The following is a 16,613-nucleotide window of genomic DNA, read 5'->3' on the forward strand; positions in this document are numbered from 1 at the left end:
GAGCAGGGAGCCCGATGCAGGACTCGATCCCGGGACTCCAGGATCATGACCTGAGCCGAAGGCAGTCGCTTAACCAACTGAGCCACCCAGGCGCCCCTGAAACCTACTCTTAACTGCTACACCTTTGAACATCATCTGCCTTTGTTTATGAAAACACAACTAAGTTCTAAGTAGTTTAAGAACTGTGCTTATTCATCAACTCTAAGGGCATACATTTCAGACACAAACTCTAGCTCTTAAAGTGAATTTCCAATGCAACTCCTTCAACGACATGGCATGTGTAAAAGGTCTGCTGTGTTCGATGTTAGATGGATATGACTTTCCAGGTATACAATTTTGGAAGCAGAACTACTGCACTAAGGAGACCAGGGTAAGATGCTGTCCTTAGAAAGCAGGATTCTGTGGTACAATGGTACAGGGCAAAAGCTTTGGTATCAGTCACAGCTAGGATTCTCGTCTCAGTTCCTTATGTAGTAGCTATGTGATCTCCATAACCTCTTAGCCTTAGTTTCATCATCTATAAAATGGGGATGAGAACTGTCCTTGTCTTAGAGGTTTGTTGTGCTGCTTAACTGAGATAGTGCATAGAAACTGCTGAATATAGTGTCAACCACTTGTTTTTGTCTTTTAGACTGTATGTATCTCAAAAGCAGGGGTGTTAAGAACTGAACCAAAGTACGTAAAAGGTCCATAAAAGCTATCATTAGCTCCCCAGAAATCAAGCTGTTAAGTAGGAAAATACATGAAGCTCAATTTAACTTATCTAAAAAGTTAACCAGTTGAGTGTTTTCACCAGAGTTCTCCCATAGCTTTGGAACCCACCAGTGGCATCTTAAGGGGACAAGAACAAGTCAGGGTGTCTTGTGGAAGTGCTGGCAAAGGTCTAGACTGGTAAGCAAGCAACTGCATAAAAAGGGTACTGGATGCCTGAGCAAAAAACAGTGGACAAATCCTAAGCCTTGAAGACAGAACTGGGCGCCATCCTTTATTACTATGACCTTGGGAATTTACTTAACCTCTTTCTAAAAAAAGGCTTTTTTAAATCTGCCCACCAATCTTTGAAGAATGCTAGTCTAAATGACCATTTAAAAAATGAGGCTTGGGGCGCCTGGGTGGCTCAGTCGTTAAGCGTCTGCCTTCAGCTCAGGTCATGATCCCAGAGTCCTGGGATCGAGTCCCACATCGGGCTCCCTGCTCAGCAGGAAGCCTGCTTCTCCCTCTCCCACTCCCCCTGCTTGTGTTCCCTCTCTTGCTGTCTCTCTCTCTGTTGAAAAATAAAATCTTAAAAAAAAAAAAATGAGGCTTAACATAAAATAGGAACAAAGCAAAAACCGAACAAAGTGTTAAATTTCCTCTTTTATAGGACACTAACACTTTAAGCATAGCTTTGAATTCTAAATGGGCTGATTCTCTTCTACTTGTGAATGTCTGATTATGATTTTTGCAAATCTCAACCAGGAGACATAGTCATCTACAACCATTTTTGGAATTTAAAAGCAGCAAAACATTTTGTTCCCCCAACAACATATCTGTCCTATGAACCAACTTGTCCCCCACAAATTCACAGTGAAGCCCTAACCCTGGAGGTGATGTTATTTAGGCACGGAGCCTTTGGGAGCTAATTCCTTTAGATGAGGTCATGAGGGTGGAGCCTCATGACGGGCTTAGTGTCCTTCCAAGAGACAACACAGCTTGCTTCTCACTCTCCCCCATGAAGGACGACACAGTTAAGATGGCCATGAAGAGGCCAGAGAGAGCCCCTAGTGGGGAAGTGAGCAGGCCAGCACCTTGACTGTGGACTTCCCAGCCTCCAGAACTGGGAGAAATAAATCCCTGTTGGTTAAGCTACCCAGTCTATGATGTTCTGTTACGGTAGCCCAAGCTAATACACTAAGTAAAATGGTTAAGTGGAAGAGAGGAACTGCTTTAAAGAAAACACGGGAGTAGGGAGGGACTAAGCTCTACCTCATCCCGGGAACCCTAGGGTCCCACGATACACAGTGAAAATAACTGTTTAATGCCCACCCAAGAACAATCACATTCACGTGCCACAGGAACAAACGCTATGGGATGGCCCAAATTCTAGTGTATTGTCTGAAAATAAGTGAATAGGATTCTATTTTCCTTTAGACATCTGTTGCAAAAAGGATTGGTGCTAAGTTTTAATATGGTGGTAAAAAAAGAACCTGCTTGGGTCAGGGACCCAGGGAAGAACGTGTCTGCTGAAGTGATGTCATTTCACGATGGGGAAAAAAAACCCTAGCCTTGCTCCAGAATGATCTTTTATTTCACTACCTACTTCAGAGCTCCATTTGAGGTGGGTACCTTTAAGGGATAGGAAGTAAGACATCAAACGTAACTTAAAAACTTATGTTGCACTTTGTCCAATTATAAGGCAAAAAGCAGAAGACTCTTTCAAAAGCATAGTGCCGTACGAATGACTCATTTACAGCCCCACCCACACCGGGGTTCAAGACAGGCTAGCAAACCCACTGTGGAAAGGGAATGGCAAACTGTACCATTATCTCTTGATAATGTGACCCTCACAGTAGGCATAGTAGTTACACAAGAATAGAACCATCTTTCATAAAAGAAAGTGGGGGTGGTGGCCGTTGGGCAGAGAGAAAGTTCCCCAACTCTGTATATACAGATAACTTGGTTACAAAGAATAATGTAGCCTTGAAGGGAGAAGAGGAAACCCACACAGTGGACACCATGTTGCTGAAAGACGGTCTGGAGAAGGTCGTTCCCAGGCAGCCTATTTAAATGCCTTAGTGAATGCAGGTCACACACCGAGGAGCATCTCAGGCCCTTTTTTTCTTTCTTTCTTTATGACAACAATTTTGTAATTAATTAGGCTCTGGACTTCTCAGGGAAGCCCAGAACTGGGCCTAAGGAATAAGATACAGGGAAAAACTTGTGAAACCATGAAAATACATTTTTTTAAAAAAGTTTTCAGGTATAATACACAAAAGCAAACAAGTTTATCTTAAAAAATATCAAGTATCACATCAATAGACTACTCCTAATTATAATTACTTCTTAAAGCAACATGTCTTTGTTTACAAATACAGCAGCAGGTGATAAAACCTAACATCTCAAACAGATTGCTTACAGTTCATAATACAAAACAAGTGTCTATGTCTCAAATCACATTTTAGGCAGTTTAACTTAAAATGCATAGACAATTACATACATCAAATTTGTCATTATTAAGTCAATTTTAAAAATCACAATATTAAAAAATACAAAAAAAAAAAAACCTTTATAGAGCACGCATAAGAAGTCAAGTTTACTTAATGGCAACAATCAGTATCTGTTAACCAGTGACAGGCAATTTAAGTGCCTTCATCCAGGGAAGAAGTGAAGAGGAAAAACCTCCCGTTACTTTGCACATGTGAACAGTTGCACCAACACTACAATCTTGAGAAACATTAATTTCTTACTTTAAAAAAAAAGGTACACCACACTTTGCTGTTTAAAATGTCCAAAGGCTGGCCTCTCATTTCCACCAGCGGCAAACTAAAACATGTTTATCTAGGTAAACCAAAAATGGGTGTACTAATGCATTCTGTAAATGCTACCCCTAGATGGTAAACCTCCGCGGGACAGGCATTCTCCTCCTTCTCTGCAGCTCTGGAAGCTGGCAAAGCACCGGGATCAGACACTCGAGTGCTGAACAAATGCAGTTCTCAGATGTTTTCTCTAGCCAGAAGCTTGCCTGGCATTTCTTTAATACTGATTATTTTATTGGCAATTTTAATTTTACTTAGCAGAATTCTGAAAAAAAAAAAAGTGTCTGTCTTCAATACTCAATATTGCTCAAGATTAAATTTTAGTCTTCCCTGAAAGCTGCCCACCACTTTCTCTGCATAGTACCTCTATCAGTGTGATTCATCTGAATTTAACCTTATGCTTTTCAAAAACCAACACCTGAAGGTCTGTCTGTGCTTAGGTTTAATGTCCAGGGTTTATAACCCTGGCATTTTATAAATCTAGCACTCACTTATTCAGGGTGAGGAAGGAAGACATTGGCACTAATCATTCAGAAGTCTAGGCAACTGACTGACATGCAAACGAGGCACAGCATCGCAACGGAAATGTGAGCAGAGCTTCGTCCTTCTGTACACCTAATTTCAAAAGCTGTCCATTGGGGTACAATAGGTAGCACTTATTATTATTTGTGAGGTAAAATTTTACGGGCAAAACCGACTTCTTTCCTAGAAAATAGGCCAATATTCTGTTGTAGTCGTGTGCCAGACCAAGGCCAAAAATTCACCCCCCTTCTTCTCTCCCATTATTCTCTACTGAAAACAACAGGAAAACTGACGAAGGAAGGAGGCCCTTGGGTAATTAAAACAAATGTATTGCCTATTGCTGAATAATCTATGTTTTACTTTATATAAAACAGGGCTGTGGAGTCCGAGTTGTAAACACCATCTTCAAAAGCATGAAAAGGCGTCAGGCTGAGCCCAGGACAGACAAGCCAAGGTATTTCAACAAGCACTCCTCCAAGGAGACTTGATTCTTGAGAACTGCGTGTGTGATGAGGACCTAAGATCTTTATTTTCATTTTCCGGTGTAAGATTTCAAAATCTAAGATTTCAACTCCAGAAACACTAATCCTCAACACATCTCGATTACCTCCATCAAATTTGTCTTAAAGTTCTTGCTCGGAGAGAGTCCAAGTGCCAGCATATTCCATCCTGTGTATTCCCTTCTGAGACCAAACAAACTTTCTAAGAAAGTCTCTTCCCTAAACTGATGCCGGCTTACCAGGACTGGTTTCAAAAGCAACGTTATTCCCTTGTAAAGAGAAAAACCTTCCCCCGTGCTTTCCCCCCATTCCTCTGCTGGAACAACTGCTTTTAACTTTACCCTGAACCTAAAAATACATTTTTGTCCCAGAGTACCCACCCCGAAAGCTGAGAAATAATGCTCTACAAAACTAAAAGGAACATAAAAGCAAATTCTAGTCCCTTTGAATTCCATTCTCAGGTTAAAAAAAATTTCACAACTACCAGTTGGAAAGTTCTTGAAAAGCAAAGAAAAGGTGTGATGTCTAGGGCACATTGGGTAGTACGGGTCACTAGCCAAGTTGATGTATTTATTGGGGGTAGTAATTCCAAATCTCATGTTCATGTTCCTTCAAATCCTTTAGCAGATTTTCTCCTCTAATAAATGGACTCCACGATCACAGATTCCCAAACGTGCTACCACTTCTCTTAATCAAACAGTATCCTCTAGTGTTACATTAAATATTGTATCTAAAGCCAGAGCTGTCAATTTCTCCCAACTTAACGCAACCAAAATCACCACCAGGAGAGAGATCTTCACTGCTATCTCACTTTTCCTCTCATCCCCCAGTTAGCTCACATACTGCCCGACCATTTAAGCTAAAATACCTTCTAGGGCTACTGCCTTGTAAATGGGAGGCTGCTCTGACCAAAGATTCCAAGAGTGTTGTAGATCGGTGCGGCTTGTCCTTGCAAGGAAGCGAAAGAAAACAAGACCGCTTGCGCCACTCTGTAGGAGCTGTCTAACGACATTCCCCAGTCTGAAGGTATCTAAGCAAATCAGCTTCAATTCTGAAAGCCTGACTCTATCATCTACTTAAAAGGGAGCTTAAACACTGAATGTTCTTCTCAAAGATGACCATCTTGCTTTCTTAAAAGGAGGTAGCTATCAAACCATTAAATTGGCAGCATTTGGCATTCTTGACATTTTAACTATAAGAGAAACAAACTACTAAATATTTTATTTCTAAGCAAAAACAAGAGCTCCGGCATAAATCTCTCCTAGACTAGTCATGAAATCCATGACATATTTTAGTAACCCGATGGATACATTCAAAGGTTCAAAATGTTATTTGACAAATAACATAGTCAGTTCTAAGACTCTAAGGATCTGATTTAGAGATAAGGTGCCAAAAAGCTACTCAGGCTATTTCGGTGGTTACAAACAACACTAATTTAAGCGACAGTCACACTGCTTGCTTTCAACGGAATACAGAGATCTACACCTTATAATTATTAGTTTCAGTATTAGAGCTAGAGAATAACTTTTAAGGATGGCACTCAATCCTACCTATTTACTGTCAACAAACACAGAACTGAACTGTGAGCCACAAGCACTTTACAACAGATGCAGGAAACTATGCAAAGGACAATGACACAGCTTAACCAGACTCTGAAAGACACGTACACATTTTGATCGCACTTGTACAAAGAGTCATGTCTAAATGACTAAGGTTCTTGAAACATAACTGCTATATGTGTTTACAACAGACCCCTAGAGTGTGCCAGTTTTCCGTATCAGGGAGAAACTAAAGGATGTGCTCCTTCTAAAGAACTGAGGCAGAGGGACCTATAGGAAAGGGTCTGAGTAGAAGTGTTCTGTGGGAATGCAAGTTACTTGTCACTATGAAGCAATTTCCAGGGTTTCCTCTGGCTTGAGGTTTAAGACAAAGGAGAGAATTATTTCCTTCTTCGAGTTCTTCCCAAAGCAATACTGACATCTCAAAATCTATTCCAAAGCAATACAGAGATGACCAATTCTCTAATAATAATTTACACACACGTTGGCCTGCATTAAAAAGAAACAAGTTTTCATAAATGGCAGATTTTAGAGCTGTGTGACCCATCTGGCTAAAAATAAAGCAGATCAGGTAGAACTCAAAATCAAAGAAAAGTTTTTACTAAAAGCTCAAGGATAAAAATGAGCACTGCCAGGCTAATGAACTCAACATCTGACAATAATTACCAATAGCTTTAAAATATATATCCAAACTACAACCTCAAGAGGACCAGGTTTATTTATTCTATAGACAGAGCAGTTCAAGATGTTGAGAGGCAACATTTGTTTAAATTATGACAATGTGATTGTTTTCAAAGTGTGTTTATTTAGGGAAAAAGTGATTATAGAAAAATACTTGAAATAATTTGCCAATGAGGTTGCAGATTCTAACAATAATCCACATCATCTTAGATTTTTAAGTGTGTGGTTTCATAATTTAAACAAATTGAAATCTTGTTTTAAACAAATTGTATCAAAGAGCTCTTCAATATACTTCATCACTTTAACGTTCCATAAAAACCGAATAAAAATCACATTTGAATGATTTACTTTTACATTTTTATCTGATTGTATCCATCAGATATACTATTCATCCAAGTACAAGAGGCAGATATCTTCTCTGAGAGGTGCAAGAGTTGTTCTTTCATGAATGCCCTCTAAGAATAGTGAAACCAGCAATTTTTATATATGCATTCATGTGCATATATATGTACTTCAAAAAGCAAAGCGTCATCTCTTCGTCCATTAACTTAATGGTAAGACTGCAATAGAAAAAAGAAAAAGTAAACCTCCAGTTTTTCTAATTGGAGTTTATTAACTCCTTGCTGTGGTTTAAAATAAACTTACTGCTTAATAAATCCAAACGGCAAGTCATCCCATTTATTTTGGCATACAATTTGCAAACAAACAAACAAAAAATTTAAGAAAATTTGTATAGCAAGAAGTTAATACTAATGAAAGTAAGTTTTGGGGTCATTTTATTAAGATTCCTTTTCTTTTACAGTTGAGGTGGATGTTTCATTAATCTAGTTGGGAGACCTGATTATTTTGTTAAGAGTCATTCCCCCCCACCAAGGAGAATCATGATTCTTTCTTAAGACTCATGTGGCTTACTTCTGGGGGCAAGTGGGATGCTTTTCTATTTGGTTGTATGTCCAAGACAGGTTCTCCAACTAAGACGTCAATCCTACCACTCTGGCTTGTCTGACAGTAAAGCATGACGCATTACCTGTAACTGACAACGCAGAGTAGTGGTATAATCTGGAGCTCAACGCTGCGGAGGATCCAACAAAACTGGCTGAGCAACACTAGGGAGAGTTACAGGAAGGGCAGGAAATTCTATGTATTCACTGTCCTAGATGCTCTAAAAATCTACCTCTGTATGAAGTCACAAAGGCAGAGACTTTTTACTGAACTGTGCTTTGGTGTGATGCTATAAAATGCGACTGAGAAATACTAAAAAAAAAAAAGTCCAATGAAATGCACCTGAGTTTACCTCAAGGCTGTTATTGAGGACACTGCTTACTACATTACAAAGTCTTTGGGAAAGCCGGCGTTGGTGGTATAGTGGTGAGCACAGCTGCCTTCCAAAGTCTTTGGGAATCTTTGGGAAATTTTCTATTTTTAGTACCAGGAATACTTTTGTTTTCATCCTTCTAAATGCTTTATCTGAAGCCTGAAATTTACTCTTACCTTATATACACACACCCCTTCTTTTAAAAGTTTTAAATGCTTTCTAATCTTCTATCCAAACCTGGAGGCAAATAATCTTTCAGTTGTGCTTATGTGGCTATTAGTGCATTTTAAATAACAAATTTAACACTCACATGGGGGCCACCAGGCATCGGTGGAGCACCAGAAGGTCCTGAAGGCACTTGAAAAGGATTGTTGGGAGTGGGATAGAGTCCTGGTGTGGGATATGATCCTGCAGGGGCAGGATATGGTGCTGGTGGTCCCCAGGCTCCTGGTGGAACAGTGCCCCATGGAACAGGTGGTGCTGCCCCTGGTGCTTGGGGAGGGGGCGCAGGATATGGCCCTGGAGATGGATATGGCATATTAGGGGTAGGATACTGCCCTCCCATTCCAGGTGCCCAAGGTCCAGAAGACATGGATCCCCATGGACCTAAAGGACCAGCAGCAGCTGGATCTGTGGGTGCCCCATATGGTCTTGGAAGCTCTGGAAAGGGCATATTTGGTGTAGGATATGGCCCCGTGGGGCCAGGGCCTGGCACAGTTGGGGCTGGATAAGGACCACCAGGTGGGGGACATGATGGTCCAGAAGGAGGAAAGGGTGCTGGGGGTCCTGGAGGTGGTCCGGTGGGAGGCACAGAGGGATACATTCCTGTTGGTGCTGGTCCAAAAGGCACAGTAGAGGGTGTTGCACTTGGTGGGAGTCCTGATGGCACAGAAGGTGGAGCACTTGGGTTATTCCAAGGGTTGGAACTTGGCCAGCCCTGAGGAGGTTGGCCAGGTTTTGTATTGCTCACAGCAGAGGTTTTGGCAGGGGAGTGTTCAGGTAGCGCATCTGCCAACTGGAATACAAAAGAGGCATGTATCAATCTTATTTAGGGACAAATCATGTCAAACATGATTATAAACCCATAAAGTATGGTAAGCTGTAGAGCGAGGGATTACAAACTCCTAGAACATCTTCAATAGCCAAACTGCTCAGTTTAAAAACAGTTCAATATAAAAATCAACTTTACAATGCAAATTCCTTAGAGAAGATCAAATTTTCTAAATACAATTACTCAAAATATTGTGGATTTGAATCCTGGCTTTACCTCAAACAAGTTACATACTCTCTCTGAGCTTTAGTTTCCTCATTTTAAAAAAAAAAAAAGCTTAGCATTAATGTGAGGCTTAAATGAGATAATTCATGTAATACCCTTAACATAGTGCCTGGTGTATATTATATTCCAAAAATGCTGGCCATTATTAACACTGCCATGTGAACAGAGAACAGAAGGAACACTTTTAAAATTTTACTTAAGGATTCATAAATACATACAACAGAATAAAATTTCAAACATATTATATCTAAGTCAATTAAGGCAGATCAGCTATTAAAATCACATGCTCTCCCCGGCCAAAAGCAAGATCACAAAAAGCATCTCTTTTAAATTAAAAGACTTACATGGCCTGCAGTTAGAACTAGGTCATTTTCTTAAGAGCCAAAATACTTAATGAAGGATAAATGCATCAACTTACCGAAAATTCATCAGACATTTTCCTAAAAAAGAGAAAGAAAAAAAAAAGAGAGAATACTTCAAAACCAGTGCTTAACATTTCTTATATATTCTTTAAGGAACTTTGTATATATCACTGTTATTTAATCATGTATGCAAGGTCTTTTTCTTTATATAGGGAAAACTTTCATTGTAGTTCATGTAGTTCTACAAATGTCATCCCCTTTTACTGGCTGCACATCATATAAAAGTGATCCACAATATAGTTTGCATTCTTATTTTGGTGGTAGTTTAGGTTGTTTGCACTTTGAGCTGTTTTAAACAATGACAGAGTGAACACTTCTCAACACATATCCTTGTGAATGTGTCATCAGGAAAAAGTACTGGAAGTTAAATATGCAGTCAACAGGTAAGGCTATCTAAAATAAAGTACATCTTAAAAGTCCATGTCACTTTAAAGTCCTTTGCCAATTACACTCTTTTTTTAAAAAAAGATTTTATTTACTTATTTGAGAGAGAGAGAGAGAAAGGAGCAGCGGGAGAAGCAGACCCCTTGCTGAGCAGGGAGTTTGATATGGGGCTGGATTCTGGGACCCCAAGATCATGACCTGAGCCGAAGTCAGATGCTTTATTGACTGAGCCACCCAGGTGCCCCTAACTTAATGTATAATCCACCTAACTTAATGTATAATCTATCTTTTCTCAGTGTGTATGACAAGCTACCCTTAACACATTCTACTGCCAATATTGACAACAAATACAGAGTATTTACCACGGAACAGGTACAGTGCTCAAAGTGTTTTAGGTGGGTAATCTCACTGAATAGATGCAAATTCTTTCACTCAGTTGACAGCTTGAGAAAAGGAAGCTCATCAAGTTAATTTTTTAAGGGGACAGAGCTAGTAACAAGCAGAAAAGGGGTCAAACTCAGGTACAATCTGACTCCAGAGCCAAGGCTCTTAAGCACCAGGCTATAGAGCCTCTATTATTTCCCACTGATATTTTGAAGTCTGTTCTTCCCTACTGATCTGCACCACAACATTCTATCTTAATTTCAGTAGCTTTATATTTTTAACAAATTTTAATGTCAGATGACCTACTGCTGTTGTCTTTTCCTCCTAGATTCCTGAATATTGTTTATTTTTTCCAGATCATTTTGTAAAAAAATAAAATAAACCTATTGGTGTTCTGGTTGGAATTGCATTAAATTTACAGATTAGAGAACATGTAACATATTCAAAATATCAAATCTTCTCATTCAAGAACAAGGCAGATTTTCCTAGTTCCCATCATTGTCATTTATCACTCAATAGTTCATTTATTTTTTTAAAGTAAACTCTAGCTCTAACGTGGGGCTTAAACTCACAACCCTGAGATCAAGAGTCCCATGCTCTACTCACTGAGCCAGCCAGGCACCCCTATGTGAAAAAATTTTAGTGTATCACTTTTGTAAGCAGTAACGTTACTAAATTATTTTATCCCTGAAAGTGTCACAGTTGATTTCCTGGGATTTCAGCTGAAGAATTATGTCATCTGCAATAATCATCATCATCATAATAATAATTTTACATTCTCTGTCCTATATTTACACCTCTTTTTTCCTTTGCATCAGCTAAACTTAACAATGAAATGTTAAACAGTGATAGTGAGTACAATGGTCTTGTTCCCAACTCTCCTTGAAATGCTTCCAATGTTTAAATAAAATTCCCATTTTCAGTTTGAGATGGAAAAAGTTACATTAAAGATGTCTATTTATGCCTATCTTGCTAGATTTATTTATTCTTATTTTGCTAGTTAAAAAACATTTAGAGAAAAAAACATTTAGAGATGACACTGCATTTCTTCAGATCTTTTTGACATCTAATGAGCTGATCACAACACAGTCTTTCTCCTTTGACCCATGTACACAGTTAATTATATATAAAAGCTGCTTAATACTGAGCCATCCTTGCATTCTTAGAGTTTTATTTTCAAGTAGAATTGGCTAACAGGAATGCTAAAGAAAAAGAATATGAAGCCTACAACTGCGATGACCTTGCTATTTATTCAGAATATCAAAAAACACATCTTGAATATACAGCAAATACAGCTATCCATTCACTCCCACGTTAAGGTTTTATACTAAATCATCATATCACACAATAGTAAATTCTTAAGATGAACATCTGAAGAAACTTTATCAGTGCATTACAAGTTTAAAGTCTACATAAGATTAACATGCTTTTCGAATTGGGTGAGCCTTTCTGAAACAGAAAATGGTTCTGTATCAAAGTTCACATTAATTCTGAAATGGAGAACTAACAAAGCAATACATTCAATTTCATGTGGTGCTGCTGTTCAGGTTTTCAGAATTACTCTTTTCCCTCTTAAAAAAATATATATACATACACACACACACAATATAAAGTTAACTAGCTATAAAATTACATTAGAATGTAAGTTATTCCCTAAGTTAATAACATTAAATGGACCCACAACTCTGGCTTTCCAAATTTGAAGTTATAAATTAAATCCTGGGGGTGCCTGGGTGGCTCAGTAGGTTAAGCATCTGCTTTCAGCTCAGGTCATGATCTCAGGGTCCCGGGATCAAGCCCTGCGTCTGGCTCCCTGCTCAGTGGGGAGCCTGCTTCTCCTTCTCCTTCCCACTCGTGCTCTCTCTCGCTATTTCTCTCTCTCAAATAAGTAAATAAAATCTTAAAAAAAAAAAAATTAAATCCTGGAAGATAAAGGAGGTATTAGAATCTTATGATTAAGTAACGAAGCCCTGACTAAAGGAATTAAAAGTAGATCATTTCTGTTCTACAGCACTTTTAGTAAAGTGACCTTCTCTCCGTGTCTAGAATATACATTGTTCTTATTAATAGGAAACATTCTAATTTATTCTTACTTTCATCATAAAAAGGTAAAAAACAGAGTTGGAGGGCGCCTGGGTGGCTCAGTCATTAAGCGTCTGCCTTCAGCTCAGGTCATGATTCCTGGGTCCTGGGATCGAGTCCCACATCGGGCTCCCTGCTCCACAGGAAGCCTGCTTCTCCCTCTCCCACTACCCCCCTGCTTGTGTTCCCTCTCTCGCTGTCTCTCTGTCAAATAAATAAATAAATAAAATCTTTAAAAAAAAAAAAGAGTTGGACATCAGTGTCTGAATATGAGAAGAGTTATATAATTTTTTTGAGTTACATAATTTTTTAAATCTAGATTTTCTAAAAAACTATTCCAAAATACCTAGATTATGCTAATTTTTTTAGAGGGGAGTGGAGAGGCAGAGGGAGAGACTCCTGAGCAGGCTGCGCGCCCAGCGTGGATCCCCACACGGGACTCCAGCTCATGAGATCATGGTCTGAGCCCAAATCAGGAGTTGGGCACATAACCAACTGAGCCACTCAGGTGCCCCTGGATTATGCTAATTAAGATGAGGCCAAAAAAAAGGTTTATAATCAAGAAAGATTTTCATTTTTCATTTTGGAATACTGTAAAGCTATTATTTCCAAAAGTTTCCATTACTACTTTATGGCGGGATCTATGCATCATCTGAAAAATAATCATTCTATTTTCTGAGCAGCAAGAATAGTAATTTAAAAACAGTACAAACTTTCTTTTGACATACACCAGAAAAGTAAAACATTTCTGTAACTCTTATGGCTTTTAGAGTAAAATGGCAATCCAATCACAAGGAGGTTTTAAAAAGTTGAACTCTGTAAATTACTAGTGACTACCAAACAAGGCCACTATTTCAAAGGGGCCATCACATTGTGGTGGAGTGATAAAAAGCATAGAACTAGACAGTTATGAAATATGGACATCAATCCTCTTGACTAAGGCAAACTCCTTAACCACAGACCATTTCTCATCTGCAAGATCCTGACTACTTTACAGATAATTAAAAGTAACATGTTTACTAATCTATAAAGTACTACAAACATATAAGATGTTTATTAAAAGAAACAAGAGGGGCGCCTTGGTGGCTCAGTGGGTTGAGTGTCCCACTCTTGGTCTTAGCTCAGGTCATGATCTCGGGGTCATGGGCTCAAGCCCCACTTCGGGCTCCCTGCTTGTGCTCCAGGAGAGGAGTGCCTTGAGATCCACCATCCCCATGCCCCTCCCCTCAACTCCCACACCCTCTCTCTAAATCAGTAATAAAATCTTTAAAAAAAATCCTCTCCCTCTCCTTTTGCCCCTCCCCACCTCTTAAAAAAGTAAATAAGAAACTAAGAGAAATCAGGACTTTTGCATTGATGTTTAGTATGGAGGGAGATGATGGTAATATACTGAAAATATAAAGTTTGAATTAGAATATCATTTTTACTATTGGCTCTTTTACCAGATATGTTCTATTTTACATTTGGGCAACTCAAGGATCTGGGGACTCGATAAAGGTTTGGAGTATTTTAAACTTTTTAAAGCCATGTAACTTTAAAAAATCTTTTTTTTTAATACTTATGCCTGGAACATACATAGCACGCACTGTATTGGGCTTTAGGGAAATGAGTAATATTGCATGGAATAAATCCTTAAGGAATTCAGTCTGGTGGAGAACTACCCTTTAAACAGTATCTACCTTACCTGGCGTAAGCACAGGGCACCAAGAGAGTACCACAAAGAGCTCCTAAAGGAATCAAGGAAGGGTGTCAGGGGAGGAATCCTGAGAAGAGGTTCCTTTGCAGTCTGGAGAAACAATGAAGAAAGAGCTGGGAGTAGGGGATGGTGGGACAGGCCCTAGGAAAGAAGAGCAGATTGTGCAAAAGCTGAAGGACACAAGAGTACCCACTATGGGAAGTGTAAGCAGTTCAGATTGGTTGGAATACAGAAAGGGGAAGGGATAGGAATCTTAGCAGAGAGCCTTTAGACTGAGGTTTCAATGTCTCCATCAGATTCAGCTCACCTGACTCTCAGTTTTTCATCTATAAAGGGGCTAGTGATGTGAAAGACTAAATGGTACTCCTAAATTGTCTGTAACAACAGTGCTCTAAAAATAGTGGGTGGGCAACAGATACATTCCCCCCTCTTCCTTTGTACACAGGCATGCAGCCTAGGTTAAGAGTGACCCTGAAAGTTACCGCTGCCAAGATAAAACCACAGCTCTTCACTCGCCAGCTCTGGACAGGTTGAACTCTTCAAACCTCAGAGATACAAGTAGACAGGAATGGTATCCACCTCATAGACCTGCCCTGAGACTTACATAATAAACAAATCTCCTGGTCACTGTCTGGCACACAAGGAAAACTCAACAAATGTTAGCGTTTACAACTGCTATTATAGGTCTGCAAACCTTTCTCTGAAGTTCTCCATTCAGAAACTTTTGAAAATAAAAGAAACCTTCACAAAACAGTTGTTGGCAAAGCCTGACCTGAGGCTATTTATAGTTTCCATTAAGTCACACCTATCACTGCACAAATATGAATGTTGTCTGAGGGATGCTGCCGCGACTTTGCGGGGGTGATACCTCTTGTTTATGCATCTTATTCTCTTCCTAAAATCTAAAGATTTCTGAATTCCAAAACACACTGGCCCCAAGGCTTGCAGTTAAGGCATGGGTCTCTTTCTGTTCCTCCTGGAGAGAGGAAAAGAACATTCTAATACACACAACCCAACTCAAGTTTCTGAGACAAACTAGTTTCGAATAGGAGGTTCAGAGACGCCAGTACCAAGAAAAATTTCTTCTTCCTGCCCAATGAATACAGCCGAACAAAGAACTTCTGAAAGATCACTGAAGGCTATCTTGGCCTGTAATGAAGATTCGTTTTCAAAACAGGCCTTTACAATCATCAGGTGTGAGTGTGTATTTCTTTAGCTTTAAGGCTATAAAAATTTTTTTTCGGTATGGTTTGATTGCCTCAACATTAGAAATTTTATCCAGTAAAAGCACTGCTCTTGGTTTTCAAAGAGGAAATGGTTCAGCTATTTATAACCTTCCATGCGTAACATAAGCTCCTAAATCCTAAAAAAGAGAGTATCACAGAACTCAGCACTTCTCATGGTTTCTGTCATGTGTATTCATCGAATGTATTAGAAAGCAACTCCTTTGGTTAAGTAACGACCAGAACGTTGTCACATTGCGGACAATCTTAAGCAAGTGCCAGATTCCAAGACTATTCAGGCCCATCTCTCCCGTTTTATTAGAAATTAATGAATGGGGGAAGGGGGTCGGGGCCGAGGGGCGCGAGCCGGGAACCATTTAGGGCCAAAAGAACAAAGGGAGTCCGGGATCAACCGGAGCGAACCGGCCTCCGAGCGGGTCGCACCGCCCGGGAAAGGGTGGGGATGGGGTGGGTGGGGGAGGGGCCGGGCACGCTCGCCGCCCCGCCCCCAAACCAGGCCTGACGTCAAGTGCGGAGAAACCCGTCGGGCGCGACGTCACCCGCCTCCGACGCCTTCTCCCCGGGGAGCTCTCGGGGGGCACGTCGCAGCTCAGAGGAAAATGGCGGGGCAGACGCTTAGTCCCAGCCCCCGAAAAGGCGACTCCAGGTACCTCTGTTACCGCGCCCGTCTCCCGCTTGGACGCTCTCCCTTGCGCCCCTCCACGATCCCCACTAGCGCCGAAGCAGCCTCACCCGGCAAGATCCGAGCCCGCAGCAAAGTCTAGAAGCGGCGATGGGTCCGAGCGAACCAGGTGCCGAAGAACCGAACGCAGAGTGACTGACGTTAGCGGCGGCGGCAGCGGCGGCGGCGGCAGCGGCAGCACCAGCAACACCAGCACTAACAGCGCGCGGCTCCTCCTGGCGCCGGAACAGGAAGCGCCGAGCGCACCGCCCCCGCCCGCGCTCTCCCCTCCTCCCGGGGCCGGGCCGGGCAGCGCGCGCGCCCCCAGCAGGCTTCCGGCGGCACTGCGGCCTGCCCAGCAGGGCGGGGCGG

At 40.7% G+C, this 16,613-nt stretch overlaps 1 protein-coding gene across 1 annotated transcript; it reads right to left on the minus strand.

Annotated features, from left to right (window-relative positions):
* Nucleotides 1-2,269: 2,269 nt before the first annotated feature.
* MAPK1IP1L (mitogen-activated protein kinase 1 interacting protein 1 like) lies at nt 2,270-16,494 on the minus strand. The gene is made up of 4 exons (XM_006736458.3): nt 16,313-16,494; nt 9,787-9,808; nt 8,403-9,107; nt 2,270-7,337 (listed from the first exon to the last, which is right to left on the minus strand). The coding sequence occupies exons 2-4, from the start codon at nt 9,802-9,804 to the stop codon at nt 7,326-7,328; spliced, it is 735 nt and encodes a 244-aa protein (XP_006736521.1). The 5' UTR covers nt 9,805-9,808; nt 16,313-16,494; the 3' UTR covers nt 2,270-7,325.
* Nucleotides 16,495-16,613: the final 119 nt, after the last annotated feature.

The sequence above is a fragment of the Leptonychotes weddellii genome, chromosome 9 (genome assembly GCF_054177405.1).
Source record: "Leptonychotes weddellii isolate Sample4059 chromosome 9, ASM5417740v2, whole genome shotgun sequence".
Lineage (NCBI taxonomy): Eukaryota > Metazoa > Chordata > Mammalia > Carnivora > Phocidae > Leptonychotes > Leptonychotes weddellii.